At 40.3% G+C, this 19,850-nt stretch overlaps 2 protein-coding genes across 3 annotated transcripts in view; one reads left to right on the forward strand and one right to left on the reverse strand.

Moving 5' to 3' along the window:
• Positions 1-2,481: 2,481 nt before the first annotated feature.
• crnkl1 (crooked neck pre-mRNA splicing factor 1) lies at positions 2,482-9,111 on the reverse strand. Its single transcript, XM_017456597.3, has 14 exons — positions 8,908-9,111; positions 7,832-7,984; positions 7,655-7,746; positions 7,379-7,537; positions 7,116-7,282; positions 6,720-6,898; positions 6,278-6,448; positions 5,657-5,848; positions 5,492-5,551; positions 5,048-5,128; positions 4,720-4,959; positions 4,489-4,590; positions 3,442-3,690; positions 2,482-2,999 (listed from the first exon to the last, which is right to left on the reverse strand). The coding sequence occupies exons 1-14, from the start codon at positions 8,953-8,955 to the stop codon at positions 2,676-2,678; spliced, it is 2,217 nt and encodes a 738-aa protein (XP_017312086.1). The 5' UTR covers positions 8,956-9,111; the 3' UTR covers positions 2,482-2,675.
• Positions 9,112-9,263: 152 nt separating this feature from the next.
• cfap61 (cilia and flagella associated protein 61) overlaps positions 9,264-19,850 on the forward strand; it is a 41,234-nt gene continuing 30,647 nt past the window's right edge. Inside the window, exons 1-9 of one of the 2 annotated variants that reach the window (XM_017456773.3) lie at positions 9,264-9,339; positions 9,544-9,692; positions 10,889-11,039; positions 11,147-11,223; positions 11,557-11,624; positions 13,446-13,563; positions 15,360-15,489; positions 17,099-17,302; positions 18,725-18,837. In XM_017456773.3, the coding sequence (XP_017312262.1) occupies positions 9,337-9,339; positions 9,544-9,692; positions 10,889-11,039; positions 11,147-11,223; positions 11,557-11,624; positions 13,446-13,563; positions 15,360-15,489; positions 17,099-17,302; positions 18,725-18,837 (1,013 nt within the window). In that variant the 5' untranslated portion in view covers positions 9,264-9,336. The other variant, XM_017456772.3, reaches the window with a different exon arrangement.

Genomic DNA, 19,850 nt, shown 5'->3' on the forward strand with positions numbered 1-19,850 from the left:
GAACAAATAAAGAACATATTGTTTGAAAGGTTGCTTGTGCTCCTGAACATTATTTAAAGTATACTTCGCAACACCAAGTGACAGGAAAAATAAAAGACATCATGTGATCAGTTAATCAAACAGACTGTCAATCAGATCAATCAGTGATTCTTTAGCATTTTTTTAAAAAATACAATGAACTGGTCTATATGTTACCCAGCCAACATCAGCAGTTAAGTCTGGTTAGCTATGACCAGCTAAGACCAGCCTGACCAACACTGACCATCTAAAAACAGCCTGACCATCTAAGCCCAGCCTGAACAACACTGACCATCTAAGACCAGCCTGACCAACTCTGACCATCTAAGACCAGCCTGACCATCTAAGCCCAGCCTGAACAACACTGACCGTCTAAGACCAGCCTGAACAACACTGACCATCTAAGACCAGCCTGACCAACTCTGACGAACTAAGACCACCCTGAACAACACTGACCATCTAAGATGAGCCTGACCATCTAAGCCCAGCCTGACCAACTCTGACGATCTAAGACCAGCCTGACCAACACTGACCATCTAAGACCAGCCTGACCATCTAAGCCCAGCCTGGTCAACACTGACCATCTAAGCCCAGCCTGACCAACATTGACCATCTAAGCCCAGTCTGACCAACACTGAACATCTAACACCAGCCTGACCATCTAAGCCCAGCCTGACCAACACTGACCATCTAAGACCAGCCTGAACAACACTGACCATCTAAGACCAGCCTGACCATCTAAGCCCAGCCTGGTCAACACTGACCAGCTAAGACCAGCCTGACCAACACTGACGATCTAAGACCAGCCTGAACAACACTGACCATCTAAGAGCAGCCTGACCATCTAAGCCCAGCCTGACCAACACTGACCATCTAAGCCCAGCCTGACCAACACTGACCATCTAAGACCAGCCTGACCAACACTGACCAACTAAGACCAGCCTGACCAGCTAAAAAAAAAAGTGGCCAAAACCCCTCTAAAACCAGCCTGCTTTACCAGCTATGACCAGGCTAGGAGACCAGCTAAGACCAGCCAACCAGCTTAGGCTAGTTTTAGCTGGTTTTTCAGCAAGGAAACTACTAACAGTGTGGAATACCACAAGAGAGTCTAATTTGGAGGGCATGCTCAAGCTAACGTGCCATTCCACTGCACTGGTGAGTTTATGTTCCGCTAACCTATATGCTAAGGTCTGCCATTTTATGCCCATTTACCTCAATGTAAACAGTGCTAGCAACCATGCCCTGTGCTGCTGTAAGCTAAATGTAAGCTAACAGTTAAAGGGTATTATCCCTGTTAACATACTAGAAATGTATTCAATGATAAAATGGGATATTTCATGGTATTCTGGACTGCTACTGCTGGTGAGTGGAGTAGGTCTGTTGAGTTATATGTTTTGTAACTGTGTTTCACGTCGAGTATTAAATTGTATTAACCGTTGCGCCCTTGAAGCCTAGCAGCCTGTTGAGACACTTATATTAGTGAATGCTAACGGAAACCTGGTTTTCATGCACTTCATTCATGCATTTAGGGATATTAAGTGTATTTTGAATGTGTGTATTGAGTTTATTGATACTAGCCTTAGCCTATGACAGCAATGTGAATAGTGTTAGCTGTGAGGTAATTTTATGTTGACCTATTCCATATAGGTCAGGTTTTATTGTTGGATTCAGATGTTGAGTGATCACGGTTACTGGTGGAGTCTGAACCAGCGGGAGATTCTGAAGATCCTTGGGGAAACTGTTCCAGTACAGGAGGGCGAGCCACCCCTACTTGATATAGAGCCCGGTTGTCGCTAAGAGGTTGCAACCTAGAGACACTGAGCCAGAGAGCCTTGATCTATTTCCCCTTGGCCCAAGGGGTCAGGTAGAACTGTGTGCACACTGACACTTGCTTTCCCTGGAGGAGAACACCCACCTTGCATTAATTCAATATCGGTGCAATCGAGAGACTGTGAACTTTTATTTTAACAGACCTGGGTCTAGTCTAATTTGAGAGCGTTCACAACTGTACTGAGCTTTTATTATTTTGATACTTTTCTTCTTTTGTATATTTGGGATCCCACTTTTCCATTTTATTACTTTGCCATTGCACTTGTTCTTATTGTGCATTGCATTTAATAAATGCAGTTAAACTAATCTCTGTGCCTTGTGTTGTTATTTCACTGTCGCAATCCAACTTTTGGCTTCAGCAACTGAACCGATGATCTTCTGATCTGGACAAATTCCGAACATCTGTTACTGTTATGTGAATCTGTGGTTACCTATAATAGTGACCAGTCTTTGAGTAGTTGGTTACACTAATCTGGCACTTCCTATACTTGGGAGCTATGTTAGTCTTGGAGCTCCTGCTCTTGGCTAATTTAGGATTTGGGGGAAGGGGGTAATTATGTACTTTTTTTGGCTGAACTATTCCCTTAACTAATATTAATTACTCATTAAAGACAATTAAATGTTCTATCTGGTAACATTAACACATTTTATTGTATGAATACAAACCATGGCAATGCACGTCTGTTTCCTTTTTATTTAGTTATAAAAGAATAATGCGAACAGTTTGTGAGGTGATGAAGGCCCCATCAGTCCAGTTTATCCTGGTATTGAATAAAGAAAAGAAAAAAAGAAAAAAAGAAAAAAAAAAAAAAAAAAAAAAATTCAGTTTAATCCTCTGCTACAGGATTTGTCTTCTCCTCCGTTTTGTTTTCAGTGTTCTCCTCATCACTTTCACTCTCACTGCTGCTGCTACTGTCGTCCCGATCAACATCGACACTTTCATTAGTCTCCTGTGTTTCTCCGGTATCCTCCTGCTCGTCTCTTGGCTGTGTGGTTTCCATGCTCTCGTCCATTTCCGTCTCTTGTTCCTCCAGTTGCTGCTGCTGCTGCTTCTTCCACATCTTGGCCATGGCCAGCAGTTTGAGGTTGGGCTGATTGGCAGCATCCTCCGGGAAGATGTAGTCGTAATATTCTTCCCATCCTGCGTCCGACTGGAGAACAAAACGAGAGAATATTAAGTTAAAATTAGAGATGCAAACCCACTAATGTTCACGTTACATGCCTACAATGTTGATTGTTAAAAGTGCTATAGAAATAAAATGGTATGGTCTACACACACACACACACACCAGCAGTTTAAAAATAAAAGCATATTTGTGATGGTCCATGAATACAGTAACAACTGAATGAATGAGCAGTTGTTTACTATATGACATTGATTTACGTGTGTGTAGCGGAGTGTGGTTTAAAAATGACTTGACTTGCAATCTAATCATGATCAATCATCCATTCAAAGCCCAAGTTGAATTTTATCCAAGCTAAGAAACCATATATTTATTTAACTTAAAGCACTGTCTAAAGAGGAATGTGAATATAAAAATCTGTGACATTAACATTGCATATACACTGTAGTCTGTGTTTCCTTCTACTCACCCCATCCTCTGCAGTGAGCTTCCTCCTCTTCTTCACCTTCTCGGGCATGAGTTTCCTTACTCGGTCCTTGTTGGCCACGGTGCCGAACTCCTGCTCGAAATTGTTCCATGCCTCGAGCAGCATGAGCCTCTCCTCCTTCTCCTCACACGTGCGCAGGCTGCGGTTAGCTTCCTCATAGACCTGCCTGCACCGCTGCAGTCGCTCCTCACCTTCAATCGACAGCTCAAACTGCGCGTAACTGATCCATACCTACACACAACAGACAGTCTTGGCTATGTGCAAATGAGCAGATCGCTTGCTGTTTTGTGGAGATTTGCTTGATTTGGGCTGGAAACACACTGAAATGTCGTTGTGTTATATCATTGTGAGCTCTGATTTCTACAGGAATTACTTGGCTTAACTTCTAGACCACAGCTTCCTTGAATTTCCAGGGGCAGTGATGGAACAAAATGACTTGACATTGGCATACTATAGCCATTATATTACAGCTTGAGTTATTTGATAAAAAAAATAAGCTAAGTAAGCGAATTCCAAACCACCGTTTCGGAATTGGCTCTCTAGGGCGGCTGTGGCTCAGGTGGCTCAGGTGGCGTGGTGTCCACTAATCGTAGGATTGGCGGTTCGATTCCCGGCCCACATGACTCCACATGCCAAAGTGTCCTTGGGCAAGACGCTGAACCCCAAGTTGCTCTTGATGTCAAGTTAGTGCCTTGCATGGCAGCTCTGCTACCAGTGGTGTGTGAGTGTGTGTGTGTTTGTGTATGAAACACAGAGTCATCCAAAAAAAATTATGTATTCTTGAAAAAGTTAAAAAAAAAAAAAAAAGTGCTATATAAGTGAGCCATATAAGACCATTTAGACTGCTTCTGGGCTCAACCACGGTGTACACTCTTCACCGTTTGTAACAAACTCCGGGCTCAAACAGCCCAGAGTCATCGAAAAAAATTATGTATTTTTGAAAAAGTCCTGAATAATGTGCATCACACTCTTTATTATTATGGAATGTGTTCAGAGTGCCTATGTTAGGAAAGTTGAGAAGAAGCCTACCTTGACGTGCTGTGTGCGCTGCAAGAGCCTCTTATAAAGCCCACGCGTGTTCTCATACTCTTCCTGTTCAATTTCAAAGTCGATATAAGATTTCCAGAGCACCTGCAAAGTTGAATAAGAAACTTCGAATTAGGAACACCGGAAATTCCTGGGGAAATTGAAAGGAGAGGGGGGAAGAAAAAAAAAAAAAAAAAAAAAAAAGAGAGAGAGCGAGCGACATGTGGGCGATACCTCTGGCATGTCGAGTCGAGGCTGACCAATAGCCAGCTCGAATATGGCCCGCGCTCTTTCGATGTCTCCCAGGATCGTCTCCAGCTCGGCAAACTTGATCCAGGTGGTGCAGTTCTCAGGGCTGAACTCCAGGTACTTCTCATAGAGCTTCCTGCAACGGTCAAACTCTCTGAGCTGCAGCTCCAGCTCGATGTAGCCCTTAAACAGCTTGTTTTTTGGGCATTTCCCAATGCCTGTGCCCTGAGATTACAGCGTGAACAAGGCATCAGATTGCAGTTTCAATAAAAATGAATCCTGTCATTAATCCTAAAAGGTTGCTCAAATTTACCAGGCCTCGTCTGGCATTCTGCAGGTTCTTCTGGCGGACTTCAAACTGGCCGTAGAGCAGCCAGATTTTAGCAAAGGTGAACTATGAATGAGATTGAAATAAGACAAATAAATAAATCTCTAACAATTGCTGAACTGTAATACATGGACCATGACTGGTAAAAGCTGTTATAATGCAAACGATTTAAAAATAAATAAATACAAAATTTAGAAATTGTTTCATGGACATTCCACGGCATTACACGCAACTATAAATGGATAAAAATTCTCTCTCTAATAAATACATTTAAAAAACTTAGCACGGGCAAATTCTGTACTATACATGGAATAGCACTTTGTTTAATGAGACTGTAAAACATACTACTGCTGTTTGGTGTATAACAAAATTAGATTATTTATAGTCATCATAACAAAAATAATTTCTAAACCCCTGTGTGATGTTTACCTTTTTGTGAGGGATGAGCTCCAGACATGCCTGATACACCTGTCTCGTCCTTTCAGGGTCCTGTCACAGAATCAAACCAGCGTCTGATGAAGATTTTCGCTGCACAACACACACTTAAAGCCCATTAAACATCACTTTAGTTTAGTTTCAGGTGTCAGGTCTTACCTTGACCTCCAGCTCCTCAAAGAGAGCGTAGTTGATCCACAGGTAAATGTAGCGTCTCCAGTGTCTCTTCTCCGTGATTGGGGGAACGTTGGCGATGGCTCGTTCGTACACCTCTCGGACCGTGTCGGCGTCGGCATCGCTCTCCACCAGCCGCAGGTAATCGAACCAGGCGTCGTAGTTGTGTGGGTTCGCCTGAAATAAGACACAGAGCCAAAAGACAACTCAATATCCCACAATGAACTCTTAATGTTTTAAACAGTTTCATGTAGGGGAAGATTAGAAATTGTTGTGGAAAACTCTGAGCGTTAATACTTGATATTTAATTATAACTTTCATAGCTTTAAAGAGAATAATTTAAATGTTATACAATACTGTAGTCGTGTTTTTAGTAATGTGGACATAACCACTTCTTATTTATAGCAATGAAGGAATCACAAAGGATTAAGCATTAAAAGGTAACTGTTGTTAGCATTCAGTCATGTGAGCTGCTTCTCTGAACCTCTGTAAGCAAGGAATTTTATGTAACTGGGCCTTCACAAGTTTTATCTGAGTACTCTGACTATTCAAGTTCAATCTCTCATGTTTGAAGTTTTCCTAGAATATTTAGCGATATTTATTTACCTTAACTTCCTCCTCATACTGAAATCTCCTCTTGCTGACGATGACGTCCTCGATTCCTCTCCTGTCTCCGAACCTCTTCTCAAACACTGTGTAATTCTTGAAAAGCTCCTGGGCCTGCTGTTTGGGGATTCTGTCCAGGGCGTACTTATAGATCACCCTAACACGCTCAAACTGGGAAGAAAAAGGAAGAAAAAAAAAAAAAAAAAAAAAACACACACACACACACACACACACACACACACACACACACACACACACACACAGTGTCTTTAGTAATAAAGACGTTTTGATATCTCGCTGATTTTCAACGAGAACTATAAAAGGCAACATTCACAAATACGAGACAATCATGTCTCCCTGTCCAACTTAAAAAGTGTCGCCAGAGATTTCAGATGGATGCCAGAACTGACTCTGTTGCATGGAGAACTGAACAGGAAATTACCTCCTTCTGTTTTTCCTCGAATTTAGCGAAAGCCACGAAGAGGTTTTCATCGATATATTCCTGGCCGAAGAACTCGACGGCCCTCTCGTACACTTTTCTCGCGTGTGCAATGTAACCGTGTTTATCTTCGAAGCGGGCGTATTTGATCCAGTTCTTCACTTCGGGGTGGACTATCACAAGTGCAGGGGAGTTAAAGACTTATTGGCTTATTAAGAATGACAATATTTTAGTTTAGAATTGAGAGCACACACATTTCTTTGACACTAGTTTTGTAATTGGACAATATATGGATTTTGACTAAATTCTTCTGACTTTAGCAGAGCTACAGAAGTCCCAGTAGTGTTTGAGAGTGATGGCTCATCCGCATTAGCTGAAATACTAAGCAAAAAAGGATATATCTCTCATAAATGCAGCGGGCTTTCTCCACCTCCTTATAGCGCAACTCAAAGTTGATGTAGGAGTGCCAGGCCTGCTCCTCCGGCTCCCACTCCATCCAGCGCTCAAACACCTGCCTGCAGCCTGCTATGTTCCCCAGCATCTCCTCCATGTAGGTGTATTTGTACCTGTGAACACATCCATACCAAAATTCAAATTCAGTTAAACAGAGATGACAACCAAGCAGTGAATGTCAACTACAGGAAGTGAAGGGTAAGGATTACCAGAACTGGTTGACTCGAGGCAGGATGGTTATGGCTCGGTCCCAGATGTTGCGGGCATGATTGACCTGTCGGTTCTTCATTTCCATCTCTGCGTATTTCAACCACAGTGTGACATTTCGGTGATCCACGTCCAACGCTCGCTCGTAGATAGAACGAGCTCTTTAAACAAGGCAAAATAAATAAATACATTTTAAAAAAACAAACAAACAACAAAAAACACATGTAACCTGAATTCATTCAACTCAGCATTATGAATAGAAATCCAGAATGTCATACCTCTGCACTTCCTTTAGACTTTCCTCCCATTGTGCGTATTTGATCCAGTTGCTGATGACGGTCCTGTTCTTTCTGATATGGTCTTCAAATCCCTGTAGAGCAGATCATTGACGTTGAACACGAGGACGACAAAGTGAACCAGACGCCCCTGTAAAAACCCCAGTTTGGACATCTTACCTTGCGTTTTCGCAATTTGTAATCATTTAACTCCTCTTCATCGGTTATCTTCTGTTTGGGTGGAGGGGGGAGTAGCTCAAGTTCTCGTTCTTTGGCTTCTCGGAGCAGCTGCTCGGCCGTGATCTGCACCTCAGCCGGGGCTTTATTCTTCACCTGGTGCAAGAAAGGCACAGCAAAGCGTTTGTTAACCGTCACAGCTGCATATCAAACATTGTGCAAAAGGACGCAGGTCACGGCTTCGATTTTAATACCTCCAGCGTCGCCGAAACCCTTTCGAACAGAAAGTCAAACAATATCTTTCCACAATGTTTTCAATTTTTGTATATTAAATGGCCTTTAGCGAAAGTTCTTTATTCACAAATGTAAACGAATAATAAGTGTACTGTTTTTGTATACTTTTAGTTAACATTTCTTTATTTTTAATAAAGTGGGGCGGCTGTGACTCAGGTGGTAGAGCGGGTTGTCCACTAATCGCAGGGTTGGTGGTTCGATTCCCGGCCCGCATGACTCCACATGCCGAAGTGTCCTTGGGCAAGCCGCTGAATCCCAAGTTGCTCTCGATGGCAAGTTAGCGCCTTGAGTGGCAGCTCTGCTACCAGTGGGGTGTGTGTGTGTGTGTGTGTGTGTGTGTGTGAGAGACAAAGTGTAAAGCGCTTTGGATAAAAGCGCCATTTACCATTTAATAACAAGTATGGCTTAAAAGTACTGATGGTGTGCCGTGCGTTTGCTTGAAAATACCCCCCTCCTCTTTAATGTACATGAATGCCATTTGTAAGCTCTGATAATAAATAAATATACAAACAAACAAGCAAGGCTAATAGTTAGTAGCGTAGGTAGAGCTAACGGCATAGAATTTCTAGAAAAAATACTAAGATTATTATAACGCAATTATAGCTAACATGACCGAGTGTAAATACACGCTACAGTTAACCTACACTGCAGTAAAACTATTATTTCCTAGTACGTCAATAACGACAGTTATACTAATTCTAATTAAAATAACTAGCTAGCTTAGCCACCTAGCTTGCTAACTAGCTGCACACATTAACCACCTTGCACGAGTCTAATTTTCTTACCTTTGCCACTTTCGGTATTCTCTGCTTCCCTGCCGCGGTGGACGCCATGCCTCAAAAAATATTATCTTACCACACACAAAAAACCGAGGCCAAAATGAGTTTACAGCATTCAATTTCTTAACTCAAATACAAGACACTCAACGATATTCTATCAAAACCAAGTTTTCCGCCATAACTTTTCCCCAGCATGAATTTCCCCACCAGTATTACGTCAAGTCCTGTATTCTTTGCTATGATTGGCTGCTCACAAAATATTGCGCAATAGAAAGCGGTCGGTATGATCTGATGGCCAATCAGAAGGAGGAATGGTGTCGCATGCGGAAAGGAAGCGTATAAATACAGGTGGGAAAAGCGAAAAGAATTACGGCCGTCGAATGTATCCCCTGCGCGTAACCGTTTACGTCACAGACGTCATGACGTTTGATAACCATGGTAACGATACGCTTACTCTAGATACAGTTTCAAATACAGTATACAGGTTAACAAGAAGGATTAATGTGACAGGCGCGTGAATGGTAGCAATTTATTTGTATTTTCGACACCATGTTGACTATTTAGCATTATGAATGTATGATACAATGTATCAGGAGTGATAATGGCATTTACATTGTACATTTCATTTCTTTCTTCATCCAGGAGAACATGACGACCATTACTTCATCCACTGGGGAAAAGAAATCAGTAATTGTGAGACGGACAGAGTCCTGTGATGCTCACAAGATCACCGAGCTGATCAGTCCAGCCACTGCAGCAGTCTTTGGAAGAGTGAATGTGATCTACCTACTGTGAGTGCTGAGGATCATTCACATTCATGCAGGGACAGAAACAGCTTCAGTGGCACAATATACATACACATCAATCACATATCATGTAACATCATATCTCTTCATATCTTGCAGACTTGTTTGTTCAGTATGGATTACAGTGCATCTCAAATCAGCATGGATGTCAATTTAAATTCTCCTAACTAATGGCACCGCCTAAACATTGCCTATGTTTATTAATATCTTCTTATTAAGTAACCTGTAACAATATATTGTAGAGCCGCACAACCAAAATGTTGATTTCAGTAGTATTTTGTCCGTATTAAAGGTGCTACACAATGCCACTATCTGCATCTGTTTCGTGATCTAAACAGATTTTTCTGTATCTGTATCCGGATTTAAACCTGAAGATGGTGCAGCCCACGGAAACACTGAAAGACACTGGGTTTAATAAACAAACAAACAAACAAACAAACAAGCAGATAGAAATGGCAATTATCAATCTTTTATTTGCGTTGTGTCTAAATGCTTTCATAAAGGCTGAAAGGCAGACATGGAAGTTATTTTGACTCACTTCTATGGCAGTAGAAATATTTAATAATATCTAATAATGAAGATAATAGATATTATTATACAAACAGCACAAACACACCGGACTGTCCTCCATTTGTTCAGTGATGGTTCGTTTGTCATAACTGAACGATTAGTTTAAATTTATGGGTTTGTGTTGGCTCACTTTCATATTCTTTAATTAATGCCAATGATATAAAATGACTGGTTTTCTACAAAATGTTCTGAATGATATTCTTCGTCTCTGCCCTAGTGAACTAATGCAAGGTTTTGTTTTTGATAGAGACTCCAAAGCACTTCTATAAGTCACGCCGGATAAGGGTGTCTACTAAATGCTGTAAACGTAATTACAAAATAAGCAATTTAAACTTGACGGCATATTCTAGATATAAAAAACTTGGTAACCCACACAGATGACATGAAAATGATATGAGTTGAAGCTGTTCATGTCAAGGTTTGTATTAGTTAGTTGTCTCCGGCATTCATAGACAAAAAACATGTTAGTGGATCAGTTTTAAAATGCGCTCAATCCACCATTACAGGCTTAGATCAATGTTATACTCAGTATCGTATCAGTGCATGCCTAATTTGGTTTGAATTACTTTGTGTAGATTCATTTTCTATCATTTTGTTTACTGCATTCTCAGGGAAAAAGCTAATCTGGCGGTTACTATAAGCACAGCAAAAAATGAAGTCCTGGCCCATGCCGCATTCGTGGACCACCCCATTGGTGACCTGGTGGATCAGGCTTCATGGGAGCAGCTACTTCAAACCCATTTTAACACCACAAAGTTCACGGTAGGGAAAATGATGTATCTTATTTGATTCAGTAAGAGTAAAATGTTCTGTTGAGATGTCTCATGCTCAAGGTTTTTTGTTTGTTTGTTTGTTTTTAAAATCTCTAGCCTTTAAACACAATTTTCCTGCATCTATTTGTGGCCCAGCCCAGCTTTTCTATTTCCATTGCTAAAGAGATTATCAGGTAAACATTTTCAATGGAATACAGTATTTTAGACAACTTTTACATTTCTGAAAAAGACAACATTATTTTGATTTGTTTTGCCTGTCATGCTTTTATGTAGTTAGACTTGAATAAGCCAGACTTCTCTATAGTCATCCAGTTAAGGCCAGTTGAAATCTTGTTTGGGGCAGCGAAAATTACATTTCCACCATGGCAATGTCTTCCTGTTTCCATTCAGAGCCTTTACATTGAATTCTGCAATCAGATAAAGTTAGATTTTACATTGTGAGCTTAAAAGGGTTTACGCAAAGCAGACATGAAGCATGATGTCTCTGTCTTCTTCATCACAACCAGAACCGTGTTCAATGCCATCACAGAGCTGGAATACATCTGCCTCGTCACACCCTACAGCAGCAGCCTTGGTAAGAAAACCACGCAGTACTCAACATCAAGACATTCTCTATGTTGCACTACTATTATATAAAATGTTTGGATCTAAAACAGTGGATTTTTGAAAGGTCTTTATGAAGACTTGTTTTACTGGATATATATATATATATATATATATATATATATATATATATATATATATATATATATATATATATATATATCCAGTAAAACAAGTCTTCGTGCTTTGCTTGTATTTTCTCATTTGTAAGGCGCTTTGGATAAAAGCGACTTACAAATGAGAAAATACAAGCAAAGCGATATATCAAGCAGAGAACAATACAAGTAGTGCTACCATACAAGATCTGTTAATTGAGTTCCAGAAGAAGCAAAGTGCGCAGAGTAGAGGTATAAGTACCAGAGTAAATGTCTTTTTTTTTATGCGTTGGTTAGGTGTTCATGGAAGAGGTGGGTCTTTAGCTGTTTTTTTGAAGATGGTGAGAGATTCTGCGGTCCGAATTGAGGTTGGAAGTTCATTCCACCACTGAGGAACAGTTAGTTTGAATGTTCTTGAAAGGGACCTTGAGCCATGCTGAGAAGGCACTACTAAGCGTCGGTCATTGATTGATCGCAGATTGCGTGAGGGAACGTAAGCCTTCAGGAGAGTGTTGAAGTAGGAGGGTGCTGTTCCATACAAGGTATTGTAGGTGAGCATCAAGGCCTTGAATTTGATGCGGACGGCTACAGGAAGCCAGTGGAGGGAGGTGAAGAGGGGTGTGACATGGGTTCTCTTGGGCTGGTTGAAGATGAGATGTGCTGCTGCATTCTGAATCATTTGAAGGGGTTTGATGGAGCTGGCCGGGAGGCCCGAGAGTAGTGAGTTGCAGTAGTTCAGTTCTGAGATAACAAGAGCCTGGACTAGTATCTGTGTAGCCTGTTCGGTGAGGTAGGGTTGGATTTTCTTGATGTTGTACAGGATGAACCTACAGGACCATGCAGTTGTTGAGATGTGGTCAGTAAAGGTCAAGCTGTCATTGAGAATCACCCCAAGGTTCCTGGCCGTCCTGGTTGGCTTGAGTGTGGTTGAGCCGAGCTATGCAGTGAGGTTGTGGTTGATTGAGGGACAGGCTGGGATGACAAGAAGCTCAGATTTTGCAAGGTTGAGCTTAAGGTGGTGTTCCCTCATCCAGGCCAAGATGTCCGACAGGCAAGCAGAGATACATGCAGAGACGGATGGATCGTCAGGCTGAAAGGACAAATAGAGCTGGGTGTCATCAGCATAGCAATGATATGAGAAGCCTGGAGCCTATCCCAGGAGTCATGGGGCACAAGGTGGAGGACACCCTGGACAGGGTGCCAATCCATCGCAGGGCACAATCATATGCACATTCACACACCCATTCATACACTACGGACACTTTTGGACATGCCAATCATCCTACCATGCATGTCTTTGGCCTGGGGGAGGAAACCAGAGTACCTGGAGGAACAAAACTTTATAAAGACTGTAATATGTGCAATATTTTCTTTGCTGTTTTTCAGCTGTTTTTCAATATTCCCCACTTTTATGATCTTATTTTAATGTAATTCATGTAATTAACTTGCCCGAGTTGGTGGTAAACGATGGCAACGCCAAAGTGCCTGATGATGCCGCTTTGTAGTTCTGGACCAGCAGAATTTCAGTGCTGAACATATACCAACTTTACTGGCCAAGTGTTGAACAAGCATTAAAGTGTTGAACAATTCCAGATTTGGCCAGATGTGGTCAAAAGTGCTCATACAATAGAACTAAGAATTACGAGAGCAGCTACACAGAGCCATTGCTGACACTCAGCTGTAATGTTTTTCTTTAGAGCCAGCTCTGATGGACATTTTTGAGCCCATGCCCTGCGTAACAGAGGAAGTCCAGGGTGGTGCGTTCGTGTGCCACAGACACAACTTCTGTCCAAGACTGCATGTGCGCAGAGCCAGGTGCTTACACTTCACACACACACACACACACACACACACACACACACACACACACACACACACACACACACACACACACACACACACACACACACACACACACACACACACACACACGATGCTCATTACATTAACACTTGTGTAGGCTGCAAAAAGAAATAACCTGAGAGATATCCTCCTGTTACAGTACAAGACTTAGAAGATAAAGTACATATGCAGTTTTCACAATCCATGAATAACTCTGAGGTTGCTAAATTGCCAATATTTAATTAATAATCACAAATAAACACATAGTGAGCCATGCAGCAGCAGGTGGGACATGCATACATGGCAGTTTTTAATGGTCCACACTGACGAACTACGCTTGCTAGCGATGATCAAACTTCTCTGTCCTGAAGACCTTCTGCAGAGGAAAACTTACTGACTGGTACAATGCCACTGGAGACTCCTTCCATCCATCCATCCATCTTCTACCGCTTACTCCTTCTTCAGGGTCACGGGGGAACCTGGAGCCAATCCCAGGGAGCATCGGGCACAAGGCGGGGTACACCCTGGACAGGGTGCCAGTCCATCGCAGGGCACAATCACATGCACACTCACACACCCATTCATACACTACGGACACTTTAGACACGCCAATCAGCCTACCATGCATGTCTTTGGACTGGGGGAGGAAACCGGAGTACCCGGAGGAAACCCCCGCAGCACGGGGAGAACATGCAAACTCTGCACACACATGGCCCCGGCGGGAATCGAACCCCGGACGAGACTCCTTCCTTAACTTTTAAATCAATATATCTATTTTTTTCTTTACAGGAAAGTTCACTCTATCAAAGTGTATTTGCAATCCTTTATTAAACACCAGCACATATTTGAAATCTGTTTATTATTAGCTGTACAAACCCTGCGAATGAGTTGTTACTATAGAAACAATAACATATTAGAATGAGCGCATAAATATAAGCATTTGACTTATCCAGAGCGACTTACATTTATCTCATGTATACATTTGAGAAGTTGAGGGTAAAGGGCCTTGCTCAATGGCCCAGCAGTGGCAGTTTGGCAGTGCTGGGATTTAAACTCACAACCTTCCAATCAGTAGTCTAATGTCTTAATCCCTGCACTACCATTGCCCGAGTGAACCTCTGATTTCACAGGAAGTGGTAGCTCAGTGATTAAGATGTTGGACTTCTGATCGGAAGGTTTTGAGTTCAAATCCCAGCTCTGCCAAGTTCCCACTGTTGGGCCCTTGAGCAAGGCCCTTAACTCTCAACTGCTCAGTTGTATAAATGAGATGATTGTAAGGCGCTCTGGATAAGGGCATCTGCCGAATGCTGTAATGTAATGTAATGTAATTTACCTTGCAGCCGGCAATACTGTCAGAGCTCGTGTTATAGAAAATGCATCAACACGTTCTGTCCAATCAAATTCTAGAATTCAAAAGTGCTGTGGTATAATTAAGCACAAACAGAAGTGCTGTTGTACTGAACATCAACATAGCCATTATTCAACTGTAGGCCTGAGGCCACAGGCACCATTGTTCATGCAATACTGCGTAATTGGCTTTATTTGTCTAGAATTATTCACACATAGGTGAAGCCAAACATCATAAATGGTTTACATGGCTATACTAAGGTCATCTTCCTCAAGATACTTCTAAACTTTCTAGTTTGTGTGACAAATGCTTAATTTTTTGCACTGTTTTTGGGGGGAGAAAAGAGCATCTGAGCTGATTTACAATGCTAGTTTAGTCAGATAGTGTGTAACATGATGTGATGTGATGTGCTGTGATGCAGGGTAGAAGATCTCATTGACCTCACATCCTTAGAGCAGATGAAGACTGTGAGTGATTGCTGGCCTGTGCTGGACACCCTGGCTGAGAAAATTGAGGCTGAGGATGAGATGAATCATGTAGCTGTGTTTGAGGTCAGTCAAAAAACAAAACAAAAAAACAAACAAAAAAAAAAACATAATAAAGTGCTTTTACATAATGCTATTTAAAATGAATTTAAAATGAGCTAAAAAAAAAAAATTACACAATAAAAAAATCCCACCAAAATATAAAAAAAGAAGAAAAATATAATAAACTCAGATAGACGTTTGCAAAATATTTTCAAAAATTTATATTTCAGTAAAATATGAGCTGTTATTATAGAAACAATAACATGTTAGAATGTGTGCATTAATAGAAATGTACCATTCATAGAATTACTGTCTGAGCTGTGTGGCTATACATTTTTATATAGTATGTATTTATGTATTTATATAAATGTTTTAATTAATTACTATACTATGCTAAAAGATCTTTGAAAACAAACTGTGCGATCACACACTAAAGTTAAAAACTATTACTTACTAAGCATTTTTTTTTTTAATTACTTCAACTAAAATGTAGTCAGGGAGTAATCAGACGTTCATTGTATTAATGTACATGGAACTGAAACCCTTGCTGGAGGTTCGAATTTCATATCAGTATGTACACTCGAGGCTACAGATGCTTTTGCAAAAATCTAGATGAATGTATGTGTGTGTGTGTGTGTGTGTGTGTGTGTGTGTGTGTGTGTGTGTGTGTGTGTGTGTGTGTGTTGTGTGGGTTTTGTTGTGGGGGTGTGAAAGGGTGGGGGAGGGTGGGAATGGATACTGGGGGCGCTCTTCCCTCAGGAACACCACAATGTCCCCCTCCTTTCATACTGACATGTGTTCATAGCAGCATATGGCAGATGAGAGTGAACGGCCAGCCAAAACATGCTCACACTCAGCACGCTGAGGCCAGACATCTGTAGCATTTCTGCAGTTTTGTGTTTGCATCTCTCTCTCTCTCTCTCTCTCTCTCTCTCTCTTTCTCTCGCTCTCTCTCACTCTCACTCTCTCTCTCTGTCTGTCTTTCTTTGCACGCAGCAATCTGCTCCACATCGTCTAGCACAGTTATGAAAGTGACACTCCATGGAATGTCATAAATTATTCACAGGGTTTTTTGTTGTTTTTCCACACTAAGGCTTTTTAAATATTTTATTCCATTTCAGCTGCACAGAATGTGCTGTTCCTTTTTTTAATGAGAGGATCAGTATTAAAGGTAAATCAACAGGCCAAAGTAAATAATAATAATAATAATAATAATAATAATAATAAAAACAGCCATCGGTTGGTCAATGGATAATGTCATAAATAAACAACCAAAAAACAAACAATAAGACAAATATCTAAATAAATGAAGGAATAAATGGAGGAATAAATTAAGGAATAAAGGCACAATGGTAGTGTAAACCTCACAAGAGAGAAGGAAAAAAATAAGCCACAAAAACAATAATAAAATAATAAAATAATGCTTCGAAAAGAAAGGAAGGAAGTATAAAGCTCAAAAAAACAGGAAGAAGTGTAATAAGCAAATGTAAGAAAGAGAGAAAGAAAGAAAGAAAAGAAAAATTAAACAAGGGACAAAAAAATGAAAAGTACACATTTGTGTGTGTGTGTGTGTGTGTGTGTGTGTGTGTGTGTGCGTGTGTGTTTGTGTGTGTGTTTGTTTATGTTTATTCAGAATGACGGCCTTGCCGTTGGCTTCATCATTGTCTCTGGTAAATTGAACCTGCTGCTGCTGAACAAGGAATATGAGCTTGGGCCCTTTGATGGACTGAGAAAGAAGAAAGCAGAGAAGCAAAGTGAGGATTTGGATCCTGAATCACAGCCAGAGGAATCCACAGTCGACATCGCTGATCCTCACCCACAGTCTGAGGTCAATGAGGTGAGTCACACTGGAGTCACAGTTCAGCTCGGATCGTTATTAATGTTATTCAGAGCTCAGAATTCAGCCAGTGCTTCATTATTAAATGACATTATCAACCTCTTTTCATCACTAATGATCTTACAGAACCCTAATTGCAGATTAGTGCACACTTCTTAGACATGTGCATGACAGAAATTTACATTTATATTTATATATTTATATATTTACATAGGGCATTGGTATCTCAGTGTTTAAAATGTTAGACTACTGACCAGAAGGTGATGAAGCTGCCATTGCTGGGCCCTTGAGCAAGGCCCTTAACGCTCAACTACACAGTTGTATAAATGAGATAAACGTAAGTTGCTCTGATATGGGTGAATCCAATCCAAACAGAGAGCTCAGCAGTTCCACTTTCACTAATTAGCATACAACCTTAACTAAGCACTAAACTGTCACTATTAACCATTCTGAAAATATTCAATAATCTTTTTTTCAAAGCACCTTTTTCCCTTCCTTTGCTTGCATCAAGTATGTCTGGGTCATAACTGGTTATATCTGTCTAGAAAATAGTTTAACACCTCAAGTTTCAAAACCCCCCAAATGGTTCACTATAATATTGATTAAAGTCTGACACAGTGAACGCCAGACTTTAATCAGGTTGTTGGATAGCTACTGTATATGTCATAGTGAAATGGATATAAGCCTGTTCATTTCAGTTTGTAATCAGATCCCAGATGTTAAAATGTCTGTGATGCTCCTGCGCTGCTTTCACAATGGAACACAACAGAATCCATCTATATACAAATGTCATAATTTCACAAAACCTAGCAGGAAGCATGAAATAAAAACAGGATTTAACTACAAAACCCCATGGTATAGTGCAATTATCAGTAAGCAGAAACCATTATAATTGCACCACTTGCTTTTAAATGTATAGTCTCTGGTTTCAGTACAGCTCTGGTTGGAAAACATGTGGAAGATTGACAAGCTAAATTGTTTACAAATGTCATATAAGTTTATTTTTGTGGGTGGGGGTGAGTGTTTGGGGGGAACAAAAGACCTGAACAAAAGACAAAAGACAAGATAATCTGCTACTCATGTGTGCTACTCATGGGCCTGTGAAATGAAATCTGCTACTCATGGGCCTGTGAAATGACCAGAAGTTTGTCAGTTTGAGTCCCAGTACTGGCAAGGGTAGATGAAAGAAATGCACTGAACACATATCAGAGCTACTGTCTTGTTAAGCCACAGCTGGTCCTTGAGCAAGACCCTTAAACCCTAAATGATGCACCCAAGAGGCCTGTGCTCAGAACATGTACATTCCTTCATGTATTAGAATAAACATTAGTATATGTTAAAACAACAATTCCTATGCAGCCATACAACTGTCACTAATGCTTATATTTTAAATTACTGCCATTTTGTTTGCCTTTAAATCAGACAGAGCCCGTTACAACTCATAGAACAGAGAGCAGAGGAAACGGCGCGGCCTCAGAAGCAGAAGATAATGCTTTCTTGATCCAAATACAAATTGATAAGCGGTTTGAAACGAGGTAAGCTCATTTGCACATTACTTATCCCTCTACCAAATGAAACGTTGCTAAGCTACATCTACTGTTAACTAACTTTAACTGTTGCCTTGTTGTGTTTAGTCGCGAAAGTTTTGAACATGATGCCACAATCTGTTAAAGTAGGTCTTTTTGAATAATTTCAACAGGTGATTACAGGGTTGGCGAAGGCACGAACAGTGTTTACATGTCTGAAACATTAACAATGCAATGAAACATTATTTTATATCGGCCCAGCTGTGACTGGAATGCGCTGGTTCAAATATGTTACCGTTTCTATAATAACAGCCAATTCACAGGGATGTACAGTATATAGAAGATGGTCCACATAATCTAAGGTTAATATTAAGTGGAGTGAAAAGAAAAACAAGCAATTGTTGATAACTTTTTTTTTTTTTTTTAATAATTGAAGATTCTTGAGAAGTTTTCTGTGACATGTTTATTTAGCATTTTTGGAAGGAGTCTCCAGTGTCAGTGCTTTGTAACAGTCAGAGGTAAAACTGTAAAATATCATGATAAAAAAAAAAAAGGACTTTTTTATGTTTAGGTCTCTCAATAACATTACAAGCTGTGTTTTTATTGTTATTATTATTATTATTATTATTATTATTATTATTATTTCTTCTTATTTTGGGGGGTTTGGGTAAGAGACACTGCTTATCACAGTTATAAGAGATAACAGGGCCTTACTTATTCCACGGACGTTCCACAGCATCAAACATACCTACAAAAGGAGAAAAAAATATTATGCTCTTTTCTATAAGAAATACATATATATATATATATATATATATATATATATATATATATATATATATATATATATATATATATATATATATATATATATATATTGGCAAATTGCAGTGGTATAAGAGTAATGAAAAACTTTGTGATGTGCTGTTATGGAAACACATTTCATGTTGGGCCTCATTACACCACTTTGTCATTAATAATTTTCCCATAGATATACCTTATGTTTTATTTCTTACTTTATA

This window comes from Ictalurus punctatus, chromosome 25 (assembly GCF_001660625.3).
Source record: "Ictalurus punctatus breed USDA103 chromosome 25, Coco_2.0, whole genome shotgun sequence".
Taxonomy (NCBI): Eukaryota; Metazoa; Chordata; class Actinopteri; order Siluriformes; family Ictaluridae; genus Ictalurus; species Ictalurus punctatus.

What these genes read in the sequence shown, in the direction of transcription:
- crnkl1 (XM_017456597.3), bottom strand. Translation starts at nt 8,955, where the DNA reads ATGGCGTCCACCGCGGCAGGGAAGCAGAGAATACCGAAAGTGGCAAAG. An exon ending in AGCTCATCCCTCACAAAAAG is followed by an intron (nt 5,129 to 5,491) that starts GTAAACATCACA and finishes TCTCATTCATAG; the next exon opens with TTCACCTTTGCTAAAATCTG. An exon ending in AGCTCACTGCAGAGGATGGG is followed by an intron (nt 3,000 to 3,441) that starts GTGAGTAGAAGG and finishes TTTGTTCTCCAG; the next exon opens with TCGGACGCAGGATGGGAAGA.